Raw genomic sequence first — 15,241 nt, forward strand, 5'->3', positions numbered from 1 at the left:
CAAATGCAACTCTTCCGTGAAGTTTTGGATGAGTGTGGCTTCTTAGATATTGGTTTTAAGGGCTCCCCTTTCACTTGGAGCAAGCATTACAGAAGTGGGGTATCGATATGGGAACGGTTGGATCGAGTTTTGGTATCTTATGATTGGTTTGTGAAATTCCCAGGGACTCGGGTTAATCATGTGGATAGCACAACCTCGGATCACAAGCTCCTGTGGATAGAACAGTCAGAGTTGGCCTTTTTACCGAAGAAAAAACTATTCAGATTCGAAGAGATGTAGTTAGGCAACAAGGGATGTGGAGAAACTGTGGAGGGAGTTTGGTAGGTCAGCTATGAAGAAATAGGGTCCAATAGAGTGATCAAGAAAGTGGACAAGTGTGGGCAAGCCTTAATGAAGTGGAGTAAGGATTGCTTTGGGAATGTTAGAAATGAGCTAGAGAAAAAGAGAAAGGAATTGGTCCGGGCTGAGAAAGTGGTGTTGCAGAGAGGTTACTCAAACAACCTCGTACAGTTGAAGAAAGAAATAAACTCACTCATGGATAAAGAAGAAAGGATGTGGCGTCAAAGGTCACGCACCTTGTATCTTAAAGATGGTGATCGCAATACCCGTTTTTTCCATTGCAAAGCAAATCAGAGAAGACGACGGAATCTTATAACGGGGATAAGAAATCAGACAAACGAGTGGTGCACTCATCCAGATCAGATTTCAACCATTTTCTTGGAATACTACCAGCAACTGTTTTCCTCATCCAATCCGGAAGTTTCGGTGGGTGACCTGGACTCTATTCCACAAGTAGTAACAGTGGAAATGAATGAAACTTTGATCGGAGAATTTCAAGCATGGGAAGTAGAGAGTGCATTGAAGCAGATGGCGCCACTCAAGGCTCCGGGTCCGGATGGGATGCCGCCTCTTTTTTATCAGAATTTTTGGGAGCTGGTTAGAGGTGATGTAATCCATGATGTGCTTATTTTTCGAATTCGGGTACTTTGCCCAAGCCTCTCAATCATACTTTCATAACTTTAATTCCCAAAACAAAAAATCCTGAAAGTGTTACTGAATATAGACCGATTAGTCTTTGTAACGTGCTTTACAAGATTTTTTCAAAAGTCCTTGCAAACAGGTTAAAGAGGGTTTTGCCCCAAATAATCTCGGAGCATCAAAGTGCTTTCATCAAAGGTCGACTGATTACAGACAACATCCTTGTGGCTTTTGAGACATTGCATTATATGAAGAATCACAACTCTGGAAATACGGGTTACATGGCGCTCAAACTTGATATGAGCAAGGCCTATGATAGGGTGGAATGGTCTTTCTTGAAAGATGTGATGATCAAAATGGGGTTTAATGATAGGTGGGTGGCTCTAGTCTTGGAGTGCATCACTTCAGTTACATATTCCCTATTGATCAATGGGGAACCATTTGGAGACATCAAGCTAAGTCGTGGTATACGCCAAGGAGATCCACTCTCGCCCTATCTCTTTTTGCTTTGTTTAGAGGGCCTTCATAGAATGATCCAACAGGCTGCTGGGAGAGGTGAATTACAGGGTGTTTCTATTTGTCGTAATGGTCCCAAACTAACTCATTTATTTTTTGCAGACGACAGCCTTTTATTTTGTAGGTCCAATACTCATGATTGTCAGAAGGTATTGGAGATCCTGTCAAATTATGAGAGGGTGTCGGGGCAAAAATTAAATAGGGAGAAGACGGCTTTGTTTTTCAGCAAATCTACTCCAAGCGAGATGCAAAAGGAAATTATGGATCTACTTGGGGTAAATGAGCTGAAGCAGTATGAAGAATATTTGGGCTTACCTGCTTTGGTAGGCAAGAATAAAAGGGCAAGCTTTGATCGATTGAAGCAAAAGGTTTGGAAGAGACTTCAAGGGTGGGAGGGGAAGCTCTTGTCTCAAGCGTAAGGGAAGTACTCATTAAATCGGTGATCCAAGCCATACCCACCTTTACAATGAGTTGCTTTAAACTCCCTACCACTTTATGTCATGAGATCAAGACCCTCATTCGAAAATTTTGGTGGGGACAAAGGGGTGAGAGGAGGAAAGTACATTGGGTGAAATGGGAGGATTTGTGTCAAGACAAGGGCCAAGGAGGAATGGGTTTCAAAGATTTAACAATGTTCAATGAAGCAATGCTTGCAAAGTTAGCATGGAGATTACTCCATGATGATAACTCCTTATTCTATAGGGTCTTCAAAGCAAGGTTCTTTCCTAGGGGAACTATTCTCGAAGCGAAAGACTCCTCATCCGCTTCATATTCTTGGAGAAGCATCCTTAAGGGCCGTGATGTTATCTTAAAAGGTGCAATTTGGAGAATAGGTGATGGGAAAAGGGTGAGGATTTGGGGAGATAATTGGCTGCCATCAAAACCATCTGCAAGAATAGTTACACCGGTTCTTTATGGCCAGGAGAATTCAAATGTGGAGGTCCTAATAAATCCACGAACCAAGTGCTGGAGAAATAATATTATTGACCATGTCTTTAATGTGTAGGAAGCTGAGATAATAAAAAGCATCCCACTTAGCTCAACAACCCAACCGGATACTCTGATTTGGCCTTTCACCCCCTCTGGTACATACTCTGTGAAATCGGGATACCGTTTCTTGTTGGAGAATTCTGTCCAATTTCAAAGAACAAGGCAAGATGCTGACTTCTGGAAAAAGGTGTGGAGCTTAGAGGTGCCGAGCAAAATTAAAAATTTTGTTTGGCGAGCTAGCAAAGACTCCCTGCCCGTTAAGAAAAACTTGCTGCGAAGAAAGATTGCACAGGATGGGCAATGTGATATTTGCAAGGCAGGGGATGAGGATTGCTTACATGCTCTGTTTTTTTGTTCGGAGGTGCAAGATATGTGGTTTGCAGACCCACAATGGAGGTGGCTGTCGACAATGCATGGGAGTTCCATCAAAGACGTTTTCCAGAAAGCTTTTTCAGAGAGAAGGGATGCAGAGCTCTTGGCTTTCACGGGCTGGGCAGTTTGGAATTGACGAAACCAGCTACGCTTCAATGAAGTACCCTGTCCTCTGAACCAGATTCTAACCTTATCAAAGGATAGAAAAACAGAGTTTCAACGTATTCATCTAGTGACAGGAACGCTGCAACACAGAAACCATACCAGATGGAAGCCGCCCGAACAAGGAGCTTATAAAGTGAACTACGATGGGGCTGTATTTAGTCAGCAGGGCAAAGCTGGTCTTGGTGTAATAATCAGGAATCATGAAGGAGCTGTTATGGCATCAATGGCGCAACAAATTCCACTCCCTACAACCGTGGCTCAAGTAGAAGCCCTTGCAGTAAGGAGAGCTATTGAATTCGCGTTGGAGATTGGTCTCACTACGGCAATACTGGAGGGCGACTTAGAAACCATTGTCAAGGAGCTTATGGAACCAAATCCTTCTCTGGCACTGCATGGTCATTTGATCCAGGATGTTAAAAGTTTACAAAACTCTTTTAACTCCCTTAATTTTACTCATGTACGTCGTGAAGGGAATAATGTTGCACATGCACTGGCAAGATGGACTATTAAGAAGCCTAATTTAAATGTCTGGATGGAAGATGTACCACCAGATATTCGCCAATTTGTAATGGCTGATTCGGCCATGTTTTGATTTTTAATAAATGAAAGCTTCTTTCTCAAAAAAAAAAAAAAAAACAGGGTCATAGTGGATGTCATTTTCCAATATAGCATTGGGTACCACACAAGGACACACATGATTACAAAGATACACAAAAGAGTCACTACCAAGAAATTAAAGGGATTGAGGAAGGAGGGTGGGTGGTCACGAAGGTGTAGGTCCAGATAAGGGTATCCGTAGAGAACACAATTACACAAACACATGAACACAGGCAACTAGAGAATTGAGACTTCAAATAAAAGGTGTAGAATTAAGATCAAGTATTGCTATGTGAGTATATGTGATTCCTACTACTTCATCATCTGTTTTAAATTTGGACCCTGTTGGCATGTATGATACTAGATTATCTTCTATTTGTTATACTTTGTTTACCAAAAATATATATACCTAAAAATGTCACGGTAAAATCTATTGCACATATGTCCAATGTCCATATACACAGTTGAAAAACAACTAAAATCATGTCTTCAATACATGATTTCAATCATTTTTTACCCAATTGTACGGACATGTGTGCAAGTTGGTGTGTAATTAACTAATAACACTATTCCAAAATATTAAAAGGAACCTTGTGGTCTGTACCATAGGAAAGTGGGTTCCATACATCACAATGAATCGAGTCAAAAACAGAACTAGAGACATGCTAAAGATGAAAAGATAGCCTTTATTGTTTGGCTAAAGGACACATCACACAACTGGTTTGTAGAATCTGTGTTAGCTAGGTACTTTGTTATAGATAGCATTGAGTTTAGAATAAGATGGGTGACCTGGTCTATAGTGCACATATCAAAAGCAACATTGTGAGCACCATGAACAGTTTTATTATGCATATTTACATATGAAGAGATACTAGAAACAGCAAGAGCACAGGAACTAGATGATGCTTCCAGTGGTTAAGCTCCTGGATGATGCAATATATAGATTCAAAAATATAGCAACAATGCAAAGCTTTAGCGCTAAACAATAGAGGCTACCTTTGGTAAAGGTACACAACACATTGTAAGAATCAAGAAGGCTAAAGGTCAAATTAGTGAAACCAGAGAATGGAGGCTAAAAGTCGAATTAGTGAAACCAGAGAATGGCTTGCTATCGAGCAATGACGGAGTTAGGATTTCAGTTTAGAAGAGGCAAAATTAAGAACAATATTGAAATAAAGAAATTCAATAGATTAATTAAATCTATAAATTTAAACATGTAATTTGATTACTTAAAATATGCATAGAACTCGTGTACCAAATGTATGAGACGCATGTGTGGGACCCATATATTAGCGAGACACGCGGCTCATACGTCTGCCACATTAAAACCAGTTGTAGAGACGGGTTGTAGCAATAAAGTATAGGGTGGATAGACAACGAAGCAAGTGCAAAGAACTCATGGCTGTAGCTTACAGAAGAAAGTTTAGGCAGGGTGGGCTACGTAGGTTTGCCAGCCCATAAAGCCTTTTTTGTTCGTTTGTTTGTTTGTAATTCTTTTTCTGTAATTTTTAGGCTATCTTGTGCATGAACTATGTACACGACATGTCCAACTGTAATAACCCAAATGAAGCCTCAAGTCTTAGCAACTTCAAACCCAATTCTACTATCTTTGTGATAAGCCTCTAGTAAAAGAACACTCGAGGCAACTTCAACACTTGATATCCTTGTCAAGACTCTGCTTCATTAATTTATTTAAATGGTTTTTTTTTTTTTTTCAAAAGCCTATCCTTTCGTTTCTTCGTTCTTTCTTGCCCCATACTAGTTTGATTATTATGTTGAGCCACTATATCCTAATGCCAGTTAGGGCCCGTTTGGATTGAGGGGAAAAGGAAAGGGGAGTGGAGGGAAATAAAGTAGAATAGAGTTGACTGAAAATTGACTAATTTTGGATCAATTCTACTCTACTCTACTCCTCTTCCTTCTCCCTCAATCCAAGCAAACCATTAAAGTTTTGCCTCATTATTTTTTCAGTTTTGAATTCTTGGATCAAGTATTTCTATCTGACTCCTCTTACTTTATGCTTCTCAAAAAAAAAAAAAAAAAGAAAGACTCCTCTTGCTTTATCATCTGTTTTAAATTTGGGCATGTATGATAATCGATAAGTATTTACTAGATTATCTTCTGTTATTGTTACTTTATTTTCCAAAAATTACAAAATAGTCCAATCACTGATTTTGATACCCAATGTGCAAGTATTATAAGTATTAGAAAAACTCATTGATTTTGATATCAAATCAGTGTTTTTTAGTGTTCGGTAGTATAAAAAAAAAATGTCAAATGAAAAGTATCTTTATAATTGCTATCAAACATAGAAAAATGTGATAGTTTTATAGAAAATATTAAAAAAAAAAAAAAAAAAAAAAAAAAAAAAAAATTTTCTAGATAACATTATCACCAAAATAAACAAAGCGTTATGTTTTAAATCACTATATTACACTTTTTTTAAAAAGAGTTTCACATATAGTAGATAAAAATATGATATCACATAATTTTCTCCTTTTTACATGTTTTTAATCTTTGTTTATATATAATTTTATCTTTTTAGTCCCCTAGAGACAGTTTTTTACTTCTGGAAATTGGTGATTAATATAATATCACTTTTACTTATACCCGCTACCATTATTATATATAAATCACATGTTTTGACAAGATACCACCTGCAATATTGGAAAGGATATTAGTTAATTGACGAACTATATTATTGATCCCTGAAATTTACATCGTGAGCGCAATTAGTCTCTAAGGTTTCAAATAAGCATTATTGGTCTCTTAAGTTTAAAAAATGAGTTATTTTAGTCCTTTTATTAACTTTCGTTAATTTTATTCTTATGTGACTAACAGAATAATGATGTGTCATATTTTGACTTCTATAATCTAATGTGTAAAGATTGTGAATTTGCCAACTTAGCATGTGACTTGTTGGGACCCAGCCAACCCTTCGTCTTCCTCTTCTCTTCTCTTTTCCCAACAGGTGTTGCTGCCACTTCCACCACCATCGTTAGCCATTCTTTCCTCTTGTTCCAAATAGTGTTTGTTACTGTATTAGCCAGCACAAGCACCTCTATGTCCTTTACCAATCTCCATCAGCTGCTAATCTCTAAAGTTCTATGTATTTCTTTGTTCTTAAGCTCTATTTCCAAGGATCTACAAATGACAAAAATATTTAAATCTATTTGGTTAGTCTTCAAATATTTGAATGATTTTAGGTATTATATTTAGATTTTTTTTTTTTTTCAAAGCTTTTACAAAGCCCCATACCAATCTACGTGGGATCACCGGTTTCTTTCTATTGCATAAGTCTTTTTTGGTTTTTTACACCCAATCTTAGACTACTCCTATTGACAGAAAGGATTTGTGGTCAACGATCCAAATTTAAGAGAGAGGGTAAATCTACTCACTTTGCCACCATAATTTTGTTGGCTTTTTGAGGTGGTCTGGTGACTCCATTGGAGGACCGGAAGACGGCAGAGTGGAGAAAGGCGACGAGAGGAAGGGAGGCCAAAATCCTGAAGCCAATCAGTTTTCAACAATAAAATTATTATAATAAATAATAATCAATTAAAGATTACATGGCAATCTTATAATTAAATGTGTCATTTGACACTTAAGTTGCCACATGCCATTTCATTATTCCATTAGTCACGTAGGCAATAACGCTAACCATAGTTAGCAAAAGGAATAACATTGCTCGATTTTCAAACTTGAAAGACCAATAATACTCACTTGAAACTTAAGAGACCAATTGAGTTTGGAAGGTAAACTTTAAGGATCAATAGTGTAGTTTCGCCTAGTTAATTTCAACCTTAGGTTTAAGGGTAATTTAATACCAACTTTCATCCACATTTATTAACGGCATTCAGGATAAGCTGAGGTTACTATCAAATTATCAATGTTTTTAACAAAAACGTGAAACCTCATGAAGTTTTAAATTTGGCATTTAACAATTATCATGCTATTTTACAGGTAAACTATTAATTGTAAAATACTTACTATTATTTAATATGAAAATACATTTTCTGAATATACATATTTGTCAGTTTCATGAACAAGTCACCATTTACGTTTTACATATGTTAATGGTTTTATTTTACACATAAAATAATGGGATGAAGTATGGCATACCCCCATTTTCTGGCTGATTGACTAAAATCATCACTAGTATATTCCATTGGATTTTTCCCATTAGAATTACCATTTATAGCTTGCTGACTTTTGCCAACAAATCAAATATAAATGTCTCTCTTATTCATCTTTACTTTAATTTTGGGTATAGAAGCGGTTTCCCTTATAGAATTACGAATTTGTTATCACCAATTCACCCATAAAATATAGGCATAAAGTAAAATTTTCCCTAGTAGTCACTGTGGGAGTCCAGAAAGCTTGTTCCCATTGGGCTTGAGCTGAGGAACTTAAAGGCCCAACTATCAACACATTAAACTAAAGTGGGCCTAGGTAAACCTAAAGAAAGAGTTGACCGAAGAAGCAATTGGTCCAAGGAAGGCGCTCACAGCTAACTGGAACCACATCACTACGTTACACTAACATCCTATGAGCACTACAGTAAATCACTACATTACACTAACATGCCTTTCTCAATTCGTCTGCCAGTTTCTTGTATTTCAGCTTGTTACCAATTTTTGTGCCTTAATGTTCAATTTATTAGGGTCACTAAAAAACAAAGAAATGAACAAAGTTTTCATTAATAACAAGTTGTAAAAAATTAAAAATCTCCTTTAATATAAGTCCTCACCAATTCCAAAAATGTAAAAAAATCACAAAGTTTCCACGCTTGAAATTAAAAGTTACAACATAACTCCTCACCAATTCCAAAGATAACCAAAAATATGCAAAATTTAATGACTTCCAAGTCCAAAAGATGATCAAAATATAAAATAAAACCACAATGGTATACACAAACTCATTTCATGCAAGATTCTATGACAGCAGAATGAAAAACGGGCATTAGTGTGTGTAGAAATTTGTCGTCTTTATAACCCCCACATAACCATGCTCTGCAAAAGGTAAATTTAACAACAGCTAACAGCTCCAAAGCATGCACTTTTTAATTATCAAGCTGCAAAGAAAACATTAAAGAATTTTGTTTCATATTCGTAAGTTGTAGAAAATGAATTAATAACAAGCATCCAATAAATGTTGAGGTTGGAATCATATATGTATAGGAGAAGGACTGACTTGACAACTTTAAATTCTGAAGCAATTTCTCCACCATCCCTCTCTGCTGTACCCCACTCTTAAATTCTGAGTTCATAATTCCATTAGCAACAACAATGACTGTAGATGGAGAGGTGGCGTTGACCTACAAGTCAATAAGATTTTTACAAGATAGTATCAGGAAGAAGTTTCTGAAAACAAGGTTGCAGCATACAATATTAAACATGAGAAGGTTAGAGTGGAATAAAAATTTAAAAGACACACACACACATTGGAAACAGGGAACTGTCTAACCCAACTACAATAAAGTAGTTTCTCAAGAAGCATACCCAAACACGACCATTTAAGCCAACCGCTATCTCAAATGAAAGCTTCTTCCCTAATGCATCAAGAACTGGACACGTTGGAGAGCTCAGGAGCCTAGAGACAAGACAAGAGACATATCGTTACAACAGAAAGAAAATTTCAAGCTTTATAACCATAATATATGTGGGCTGCATAAGTTATGTTTCCCTATCAAATCAAGGAATAAAAAAGAAAAAAATAAAAGGTAAATTGTACTTTAGGTATCTGAGACATAAAGTAAGTTTGATTTTGGTCCCTCAAATTTAAGAGGTTCAACATTGGTCCCTCAATTTTATATATATAAATATATATATATATATATATATATAATTTAATTTATTGAAGGAAAGACTGCCACAAGATAGCCTAAAAATTACATATAAAAAATTTCAAACAAACAAAAGAGACTTTATGGGTTGAAAAACCTAGCCCACCCCACCCGGATTCTCTTCCATAAGCTACATCCATGAGTTCTTCGCACTTGCTTTGTTGTCCAGCCTCCCCAATCCACCCCATACTTTATTGTTACAAGTGGGTCCCTCCCTTTCCAAAACCCCAAAGGCAACAGTGCCTAACTTATGCACACCCATACCCCCATTGGAAATTGGGGAACACATTGTATTCCAATCCACTAAAGGAAATTTGAACTTATCTCCTGGACCACTCCATAACATATTCCCCTGCAACCTTTCCAACCTATTTCCCACATAAGAAGGAATGGTAAACAAAAAAGCATGGTACATTTGTAAACTCATGAGTTTAGGAGTGTCAACCTTCCTCCTTTCAAAATTTTTTTTTTCCAACCCAATAATTCCCACTCAATTTTTCTCTTAAGGTGACAATTAATTCTCTCCTTTAATGGCTCATAGGTTGATGTGATATTGTTCTTGTTTGCAGCTGCTTACTGCTTGTTCTTGTGATTGTACCTTCTCTGTAAATTTTGGGTTTTCTTCTTGGAAATTGGCATTTTTCTTTTTAAATGAGCTACTATGATGATCCCCGCAATGAGCCACACACCATCACATGTGTGCTTCCCATGGTGAGGGTTTAGAGTGGTGGTGGTGGTGGTGAGCTTTGTCTTGTCAGTGGCTTTTTTAGGTGAGGGGCTTTGGGAGTTCATGGTGGCTGGAGATGGCAGGAGAAGAAAAGAAGAAAGAGAAGAGACAAGACAAAAAATATTGGGGGGGGGGGGGGGTGGCTAGTGCCATGTCAACAAAAAAAAAGTCTGCATCAGCAGTCTTTTCAACACCATTAGTCGTGTGCAAAAAATAAGTAGGGATTTAAATTTCACCTTTCAAAAATTTGGGGAAGCAAAATCGAACATACCATATATTCCAGGATCACAAGGTAAAATTTACCCAAAAAAAGATGTGCTTTACAGCGACCGTGTGTTCAGGCGCAAGAGTGTTTTAAAAGATCTATCAAGCGTTAAATATGAGTTAAGGGGGAGCTAAATTCTCACATTCTTGACAGGCCGGTTGAAGATTCAAACATATAACCATCTTTAAGTTGGCCAAATTCTGCTGCTTTCCCACTGGCTGTAAAATGAAAAACAAGATAACAAAAAAGTCAGGAGATTGCCAAAAATATCAAATTAACAAGAAATGAAACTAACAAAGGGTCAGAACCACGACATATTTATGGCGCACATCAATCACAATTTTTTTTCAATAAAAACCAACCGTCAGTGCATGAAAGCTCTGGATTCATGCCAGGGTTTGCCTTGACAACCCGAACATAGATCAAAGTACCTGCCTGCAACACAATACATTAACAAAAAGAAAATATTTCAGAAACATAATACACATCAAGCAAATAACCATATGAATTAACCATCACTTCCTACTTACATATAAAGCAAAAGAAAGAAAATATTGGAATGAACAACCAGCGTTCAAGAATAGAAACTGTTGGTAATTTCAATACTATGATCAAATTTCTTCTAAATTATAAAATTTTGAAAGCCCATATCTTTTAAATCATAACAAAGAACTCACTATGGTCAGGTCTACAACCAACACTCAGAGCATTCAAATAAGAAAAGAAAAGAAAAGGTTCATACTATTTAACTCATAAACATCATCCAGAAAGTGTAGTATATTCCTTACTAGCTCCTAAGTTATTTAAAAGCTTTGATTTCTACATTAAGAAGAGTCACTGCATTTAAGCCCACAACCCCACCCTGCATCTCATTCTTATGGAGGAAGAAGTACCATTTGAGCCAGAATTCATTGGTAGCAAAATCAAGACCAACTATTCAAATTGCCATTAGTGCTAAGTGAGAAATATTAGTTTTCTTGCTTTATTTTCCAATAGAAAGGCCTCTAGAAACTAGTAACACCTTCCATATTTCTCTCCCAATGTTACAACTAAGACGAAAAGAATAACAATAATGTTGAACACACAAAGAACCTACTTCCCACACAACATGCATAGAGTACACACCTCAAACTTTGGTATGTTTCTCCTAGTTCCTCCTTCAAATGCAAGCACGGGCAAAAATGCCAATGCAGGTCCTTTTATGTCCACAAGAAAGTTCTGTAAATGAAAGAAAAAAGGATCATAGAAAGGTATTCATAAGTTCATTAAAGCAGAAAGAACTTTTTGACATTACATACTTCAAAGAAATTGAAAATAAAGGCTGGTAATTTACATAAAAAGAGAGTATGTCACTTGGAAGGAGACCATGGCAGAACATCCACGGGAGACATTAATCCCTAAGGGATAAAATCCCTAGCATCAATATCTCCACAACACATTAAACGCCTACAAAAAAATGGATAAATACAGGTATTATCACCTCCCAAGTGATAGTATCTCTTCCAAATTGGTCATTTCAAGTTGAAGATTGGGCAATTCTTCTTCTTCACATGGGTAACAATTAAGGGACAAAATGGCTGCTTGATTTTAAAAAGAAACTAATCTAAAACAGAAAGAAGTTACTACTAGCATAAGAGAATTAATGACACCAGATTCAATGATATAATCAAGTGAAGTTTCTTACATCTGCTTTAGAGTCCACCACAATTCCAAGAACAGAATCCCCTGCATGAGGCTCATACTGTACAAAACAACAAATTACAACATCAAAAGAAAAGGAAAAATAAGAACAATTAAAACAATTAGAATCCATGTGAAATAACTAAAACATATTAACACTTTAGCGATCAATTTCTCCCAATGTAGCTAAAAGAATAGAAACACCACTGAAGTATAAAACACAAAATAGAAAAAGAGGTCCAATTCAATACATGGTCAAAATAATCACCAATTAGCAAATGTAAAACAAATGCCTCAAAATTAATCTAATCTACTCCTCTCCCCTCCCCCTTACCACCAAAAAAAAAAAAAAAAATTGCAACTATTTGGGGCAGTAACAACACCTTATAATAAAAACATATTCCAGAAGGCATTGTGGCATAAAATATATAAACCCCATCACTTGCTGCTTCAACACTGCTGCCTACTATAATACATTGCAATTCACTTTGCTATCATAAGCATATTCAGATTGATGTGCACACTAGGTAAGGTATCTGACTTCTATGGCGTAGCATAGTAGTCATGAGTCATGACCATACACTTCGAAAAGCAAATTCTCAGATCACTATCAACCAAGAATGAAAAAGTGCATATATTATTTTATATCCAGCGTACTTTATAGTGCCTTACTCACCCTTTTCTGCGAGCTCTCAACCCAATATTTGTTTGGCTTTGAGAATTTAAATGTCCCAGCCTTCATGACAGAAAGAACATCACCGTCCTGGAAATTTACCCAATATCAATTACAATGAATCACTAATCAACCAAAATGAATCAAAAAAAAAAAAAAAAAAACTTATATAGGAAGAACAAAAATAATAAAGCCCCGTGCCCATTTCACTTTTCTATCACATTTCAGGGAACAAAAACACAATTGGGTACTCACTCCAGCACATACCGTGGATAGTAATAGTACACCATTGATTCTGGTAGTAGAAGGACAAGACAACAATTAAAATGTTGGGTTGTGAACTTGTGATGGTGGCAGAGTTTCACTATTTCAGATACTTATATGCATTATAATCTTCAATCACAATCAAAAACCCAATTCTCAAAATCATCTAGATAGGCCTCATTATCAATATTTAACATAATTTCCCAAAATTCACTCTTTCTGTTTGTTAAAATGTCAATATAAGGACTCGTTATATTTTCACAGTCAACTTGATCCAATGGTGCATTTTTTTTTTTTTTTCATAGTATGCATAATAATCTTCAAACACAAAATGAGCAAAAACCCAGTTCTCAAAATCATCTAAGTAAACCTCATTATCCATGTTTATCATAAATTTCCCAAAATGCACTCTACCTGTTTGTTAAAATGTCTATACAAGAATTCTTTGTATTTTCAGGGTCTTTTTGAAAAAAGTAAGAAGTAAAAACCATAGGCTAAGCACAGACCTGACGGAGACTTCTGCCGAGCTTAATGGTCTGGTTAGACATGGTTGAGAGATCGAGAGCCTCATCACCTGGCATCTAAACAATGACCCAAATGATAATTATAAGCTTGCTTAATAATCCAATACTAATTGTAAGCAATGCACATAATCGAACTAGAGAGACAGAGAGTATATACTCACGACGAATTGGTCGACTAGGCTCGTTGGAGAACCAGACGGTTTGGTTTCCATTACGTGATTTTAGAGAAAGCTTGCGAGACTTTGATTTTCAAGAAGAGACGGTGATTAGAAGCTTGCGGCGCTGTGCAAAGAGCTGAGCATAAAGACGGGGGGAAATCGCGGGAAAGAAAAAATAAAAATAATTAAAATGGCAACATATATTTAAGCCCTAATTATTATTATCTTTTTTCTTTTTCTTTTTTGGTTAAAACCCCTCATTTAAAACGCTTAAGATGTTTTATCAAAAAATAATAATGATAATTTATAAAATTATTTCCAAAGTGCTGGCTAACAGGTTAAAATAGATTTTGCCATCAATAATATCTTCTACACAGAGTGCTTTTGTGCCTGAGCGGCTCATTACTGACAATGTATTGGTGGCTTATGAAGTTTTGCATTCTATGCATTCTTGCAAAAAGGAAAAAATGATCATTGGCATTGAAGCTTGATATTAGTAAAGTATATGATCGTGTTGAGTGGACTTTTCTGCAAGGCATAATGACTAAATTGGGTTTTCCAGAAAAATGGATTCAGTGGGTGATGGGGTGTGTGACCACTCCGTCCTTTTCCATTCTTATTAATGGAAAAGCATATGGCAACATCCGTCCATCTAGAGGAATCCGGCAAGAGGATCCCCTTTCTCCATATTTGTTCTTATTATGTGTAGAATGATTCAATTCATTATTAGAGAAGGCAGAATTGGATGGTCAAATCAAGGGAGCTTCTATATGTAGAGGGTGCCTAGAATATCAAATCTAATGTTTGCAAATGATTCTATAATATTTTGTAGAGCCACTTGTGGAGAGGTTGAGGTGATTAATGAAGTATTGCAGACCTATGCTAATGCTTTTGGCCAATGCATCAATATGGAGAAATCTTCGGTCTATTTCAGCAATAATACGCAAGAAGGACAAAAAGCAGAGATTGTGTCAATGTTAGGGGTGAAGGTGGTGGAGAGATTTGAATCGTATTTGGGGCTGCCTACTTTGGTGGGAAGGGCAAAGTATCAAACTTTTTTCCTATTTAAAGGATAGAGTTTGGAAAAATTACAAGGGTGGAAGGGCATGATGTTATCAAGAGCAGGGATTGAAGTATTAATAAAGGCAGTTATACAAGCAATTCCTACATATACTATGAGAGTATTCCAATTGCCAGTAAAATTGTGTGAGGAATTGAATGCTTTGTGTGCTAAATTTTGGTGGGGACAAGTGGGAAATGAAAGAAAGGTTCATTGGAAGAGTTGGGGTAGTCTAACTCAACCAAAGGTTGATGGAGGGATGGGATTTCGGGATTTGAGGTTGTTTAATCATGCTATGCTAGCTAAACAAGGTGGGAGATTAATGCATGATCAAATTCTATTTTCTTCAAATGTTTCAAAGCTAGATACTTTTCACGATGCCACTTCTTGGATGCAGTTGTGTCTCCCAATAGTTCCTTTGAATGGA

At 36.5% G+C, this 15,241-nt stretch overlaps 1 protein-coding gene across 1 annotated transcript; it reads right to left on the minus strand.

The window, feature by feature from the left end:
- Positions 1-8,347: 8,347 nt before the first annotated feature.
- LOC115965272 (putative exosome complex component rrp40) lies at positions 8,348-13,938 on the minus strand. Its single transcript, XM_031084443.1, has 10 exons — positions 13,758-13,938; positions 13,579-13,653; positions 12,812-12,898; positions 12,140-12,196; positions 11,581-11,673; positions 10,818-10,890; positions 10,598-10,673; positions 9,120-9,210; positions 8,812-8,935; positions 8,348-8,692 (listed from the first exon to the last, which is right to left on the minus strand). Exons 1-10 carry the CDS (start codon positions 13,806-13,808, stop codon positions 8,688-8,690), a joined length of 732 nt encoding a protein of 243 aa, XP_030940303.1. The 5' UTR covers positions 13,809-13,938; the 3' UTR covers positions 8,348-8,687.
- Positions 13,939-15,241: the final 1,303 nt, after the last annotated feature.

The sequence above is a fragment of the Quercus lobata genome, chromosome 10 (assembly GCF_001633185.2).
Source record: "Quercus lobata isolate SW786 chromosome 10, ValleyOak3.0 Primary Assembly, whole genome shotgun sequence".
In the NCBI taxonomy this organism is placed as follows: Eukaryota; Viridiplantae; Streptophyta; class Magnoliopsida; order Fagales; family Fagaceae; genus Quercus; species Quercus lobata.

Coding starts and splice junctions, on each gene's coding strand:
- LOC115965272 (XM_031084443.1), bottom strand. CDS start 13,808: ATGGAAACCAAACCGTCTGGTTCTCCAACGAGCCTAGTCGACCAATTC. Junction 12,197..12,811: donor TTGAGAGCTCGCAGAAAAGG/GTGAGTAAGGCA, acceptor TGTTTTGTACAG/TATGAGCCTCATGCAGGGGA. Junction 8,936..9,119: donor GCTTAAATGGTCGTGTTTGG/GTATGCTTCTTG, acceptor ATTGACTTGTAG/GTCAACGCCACCTCTCCATC.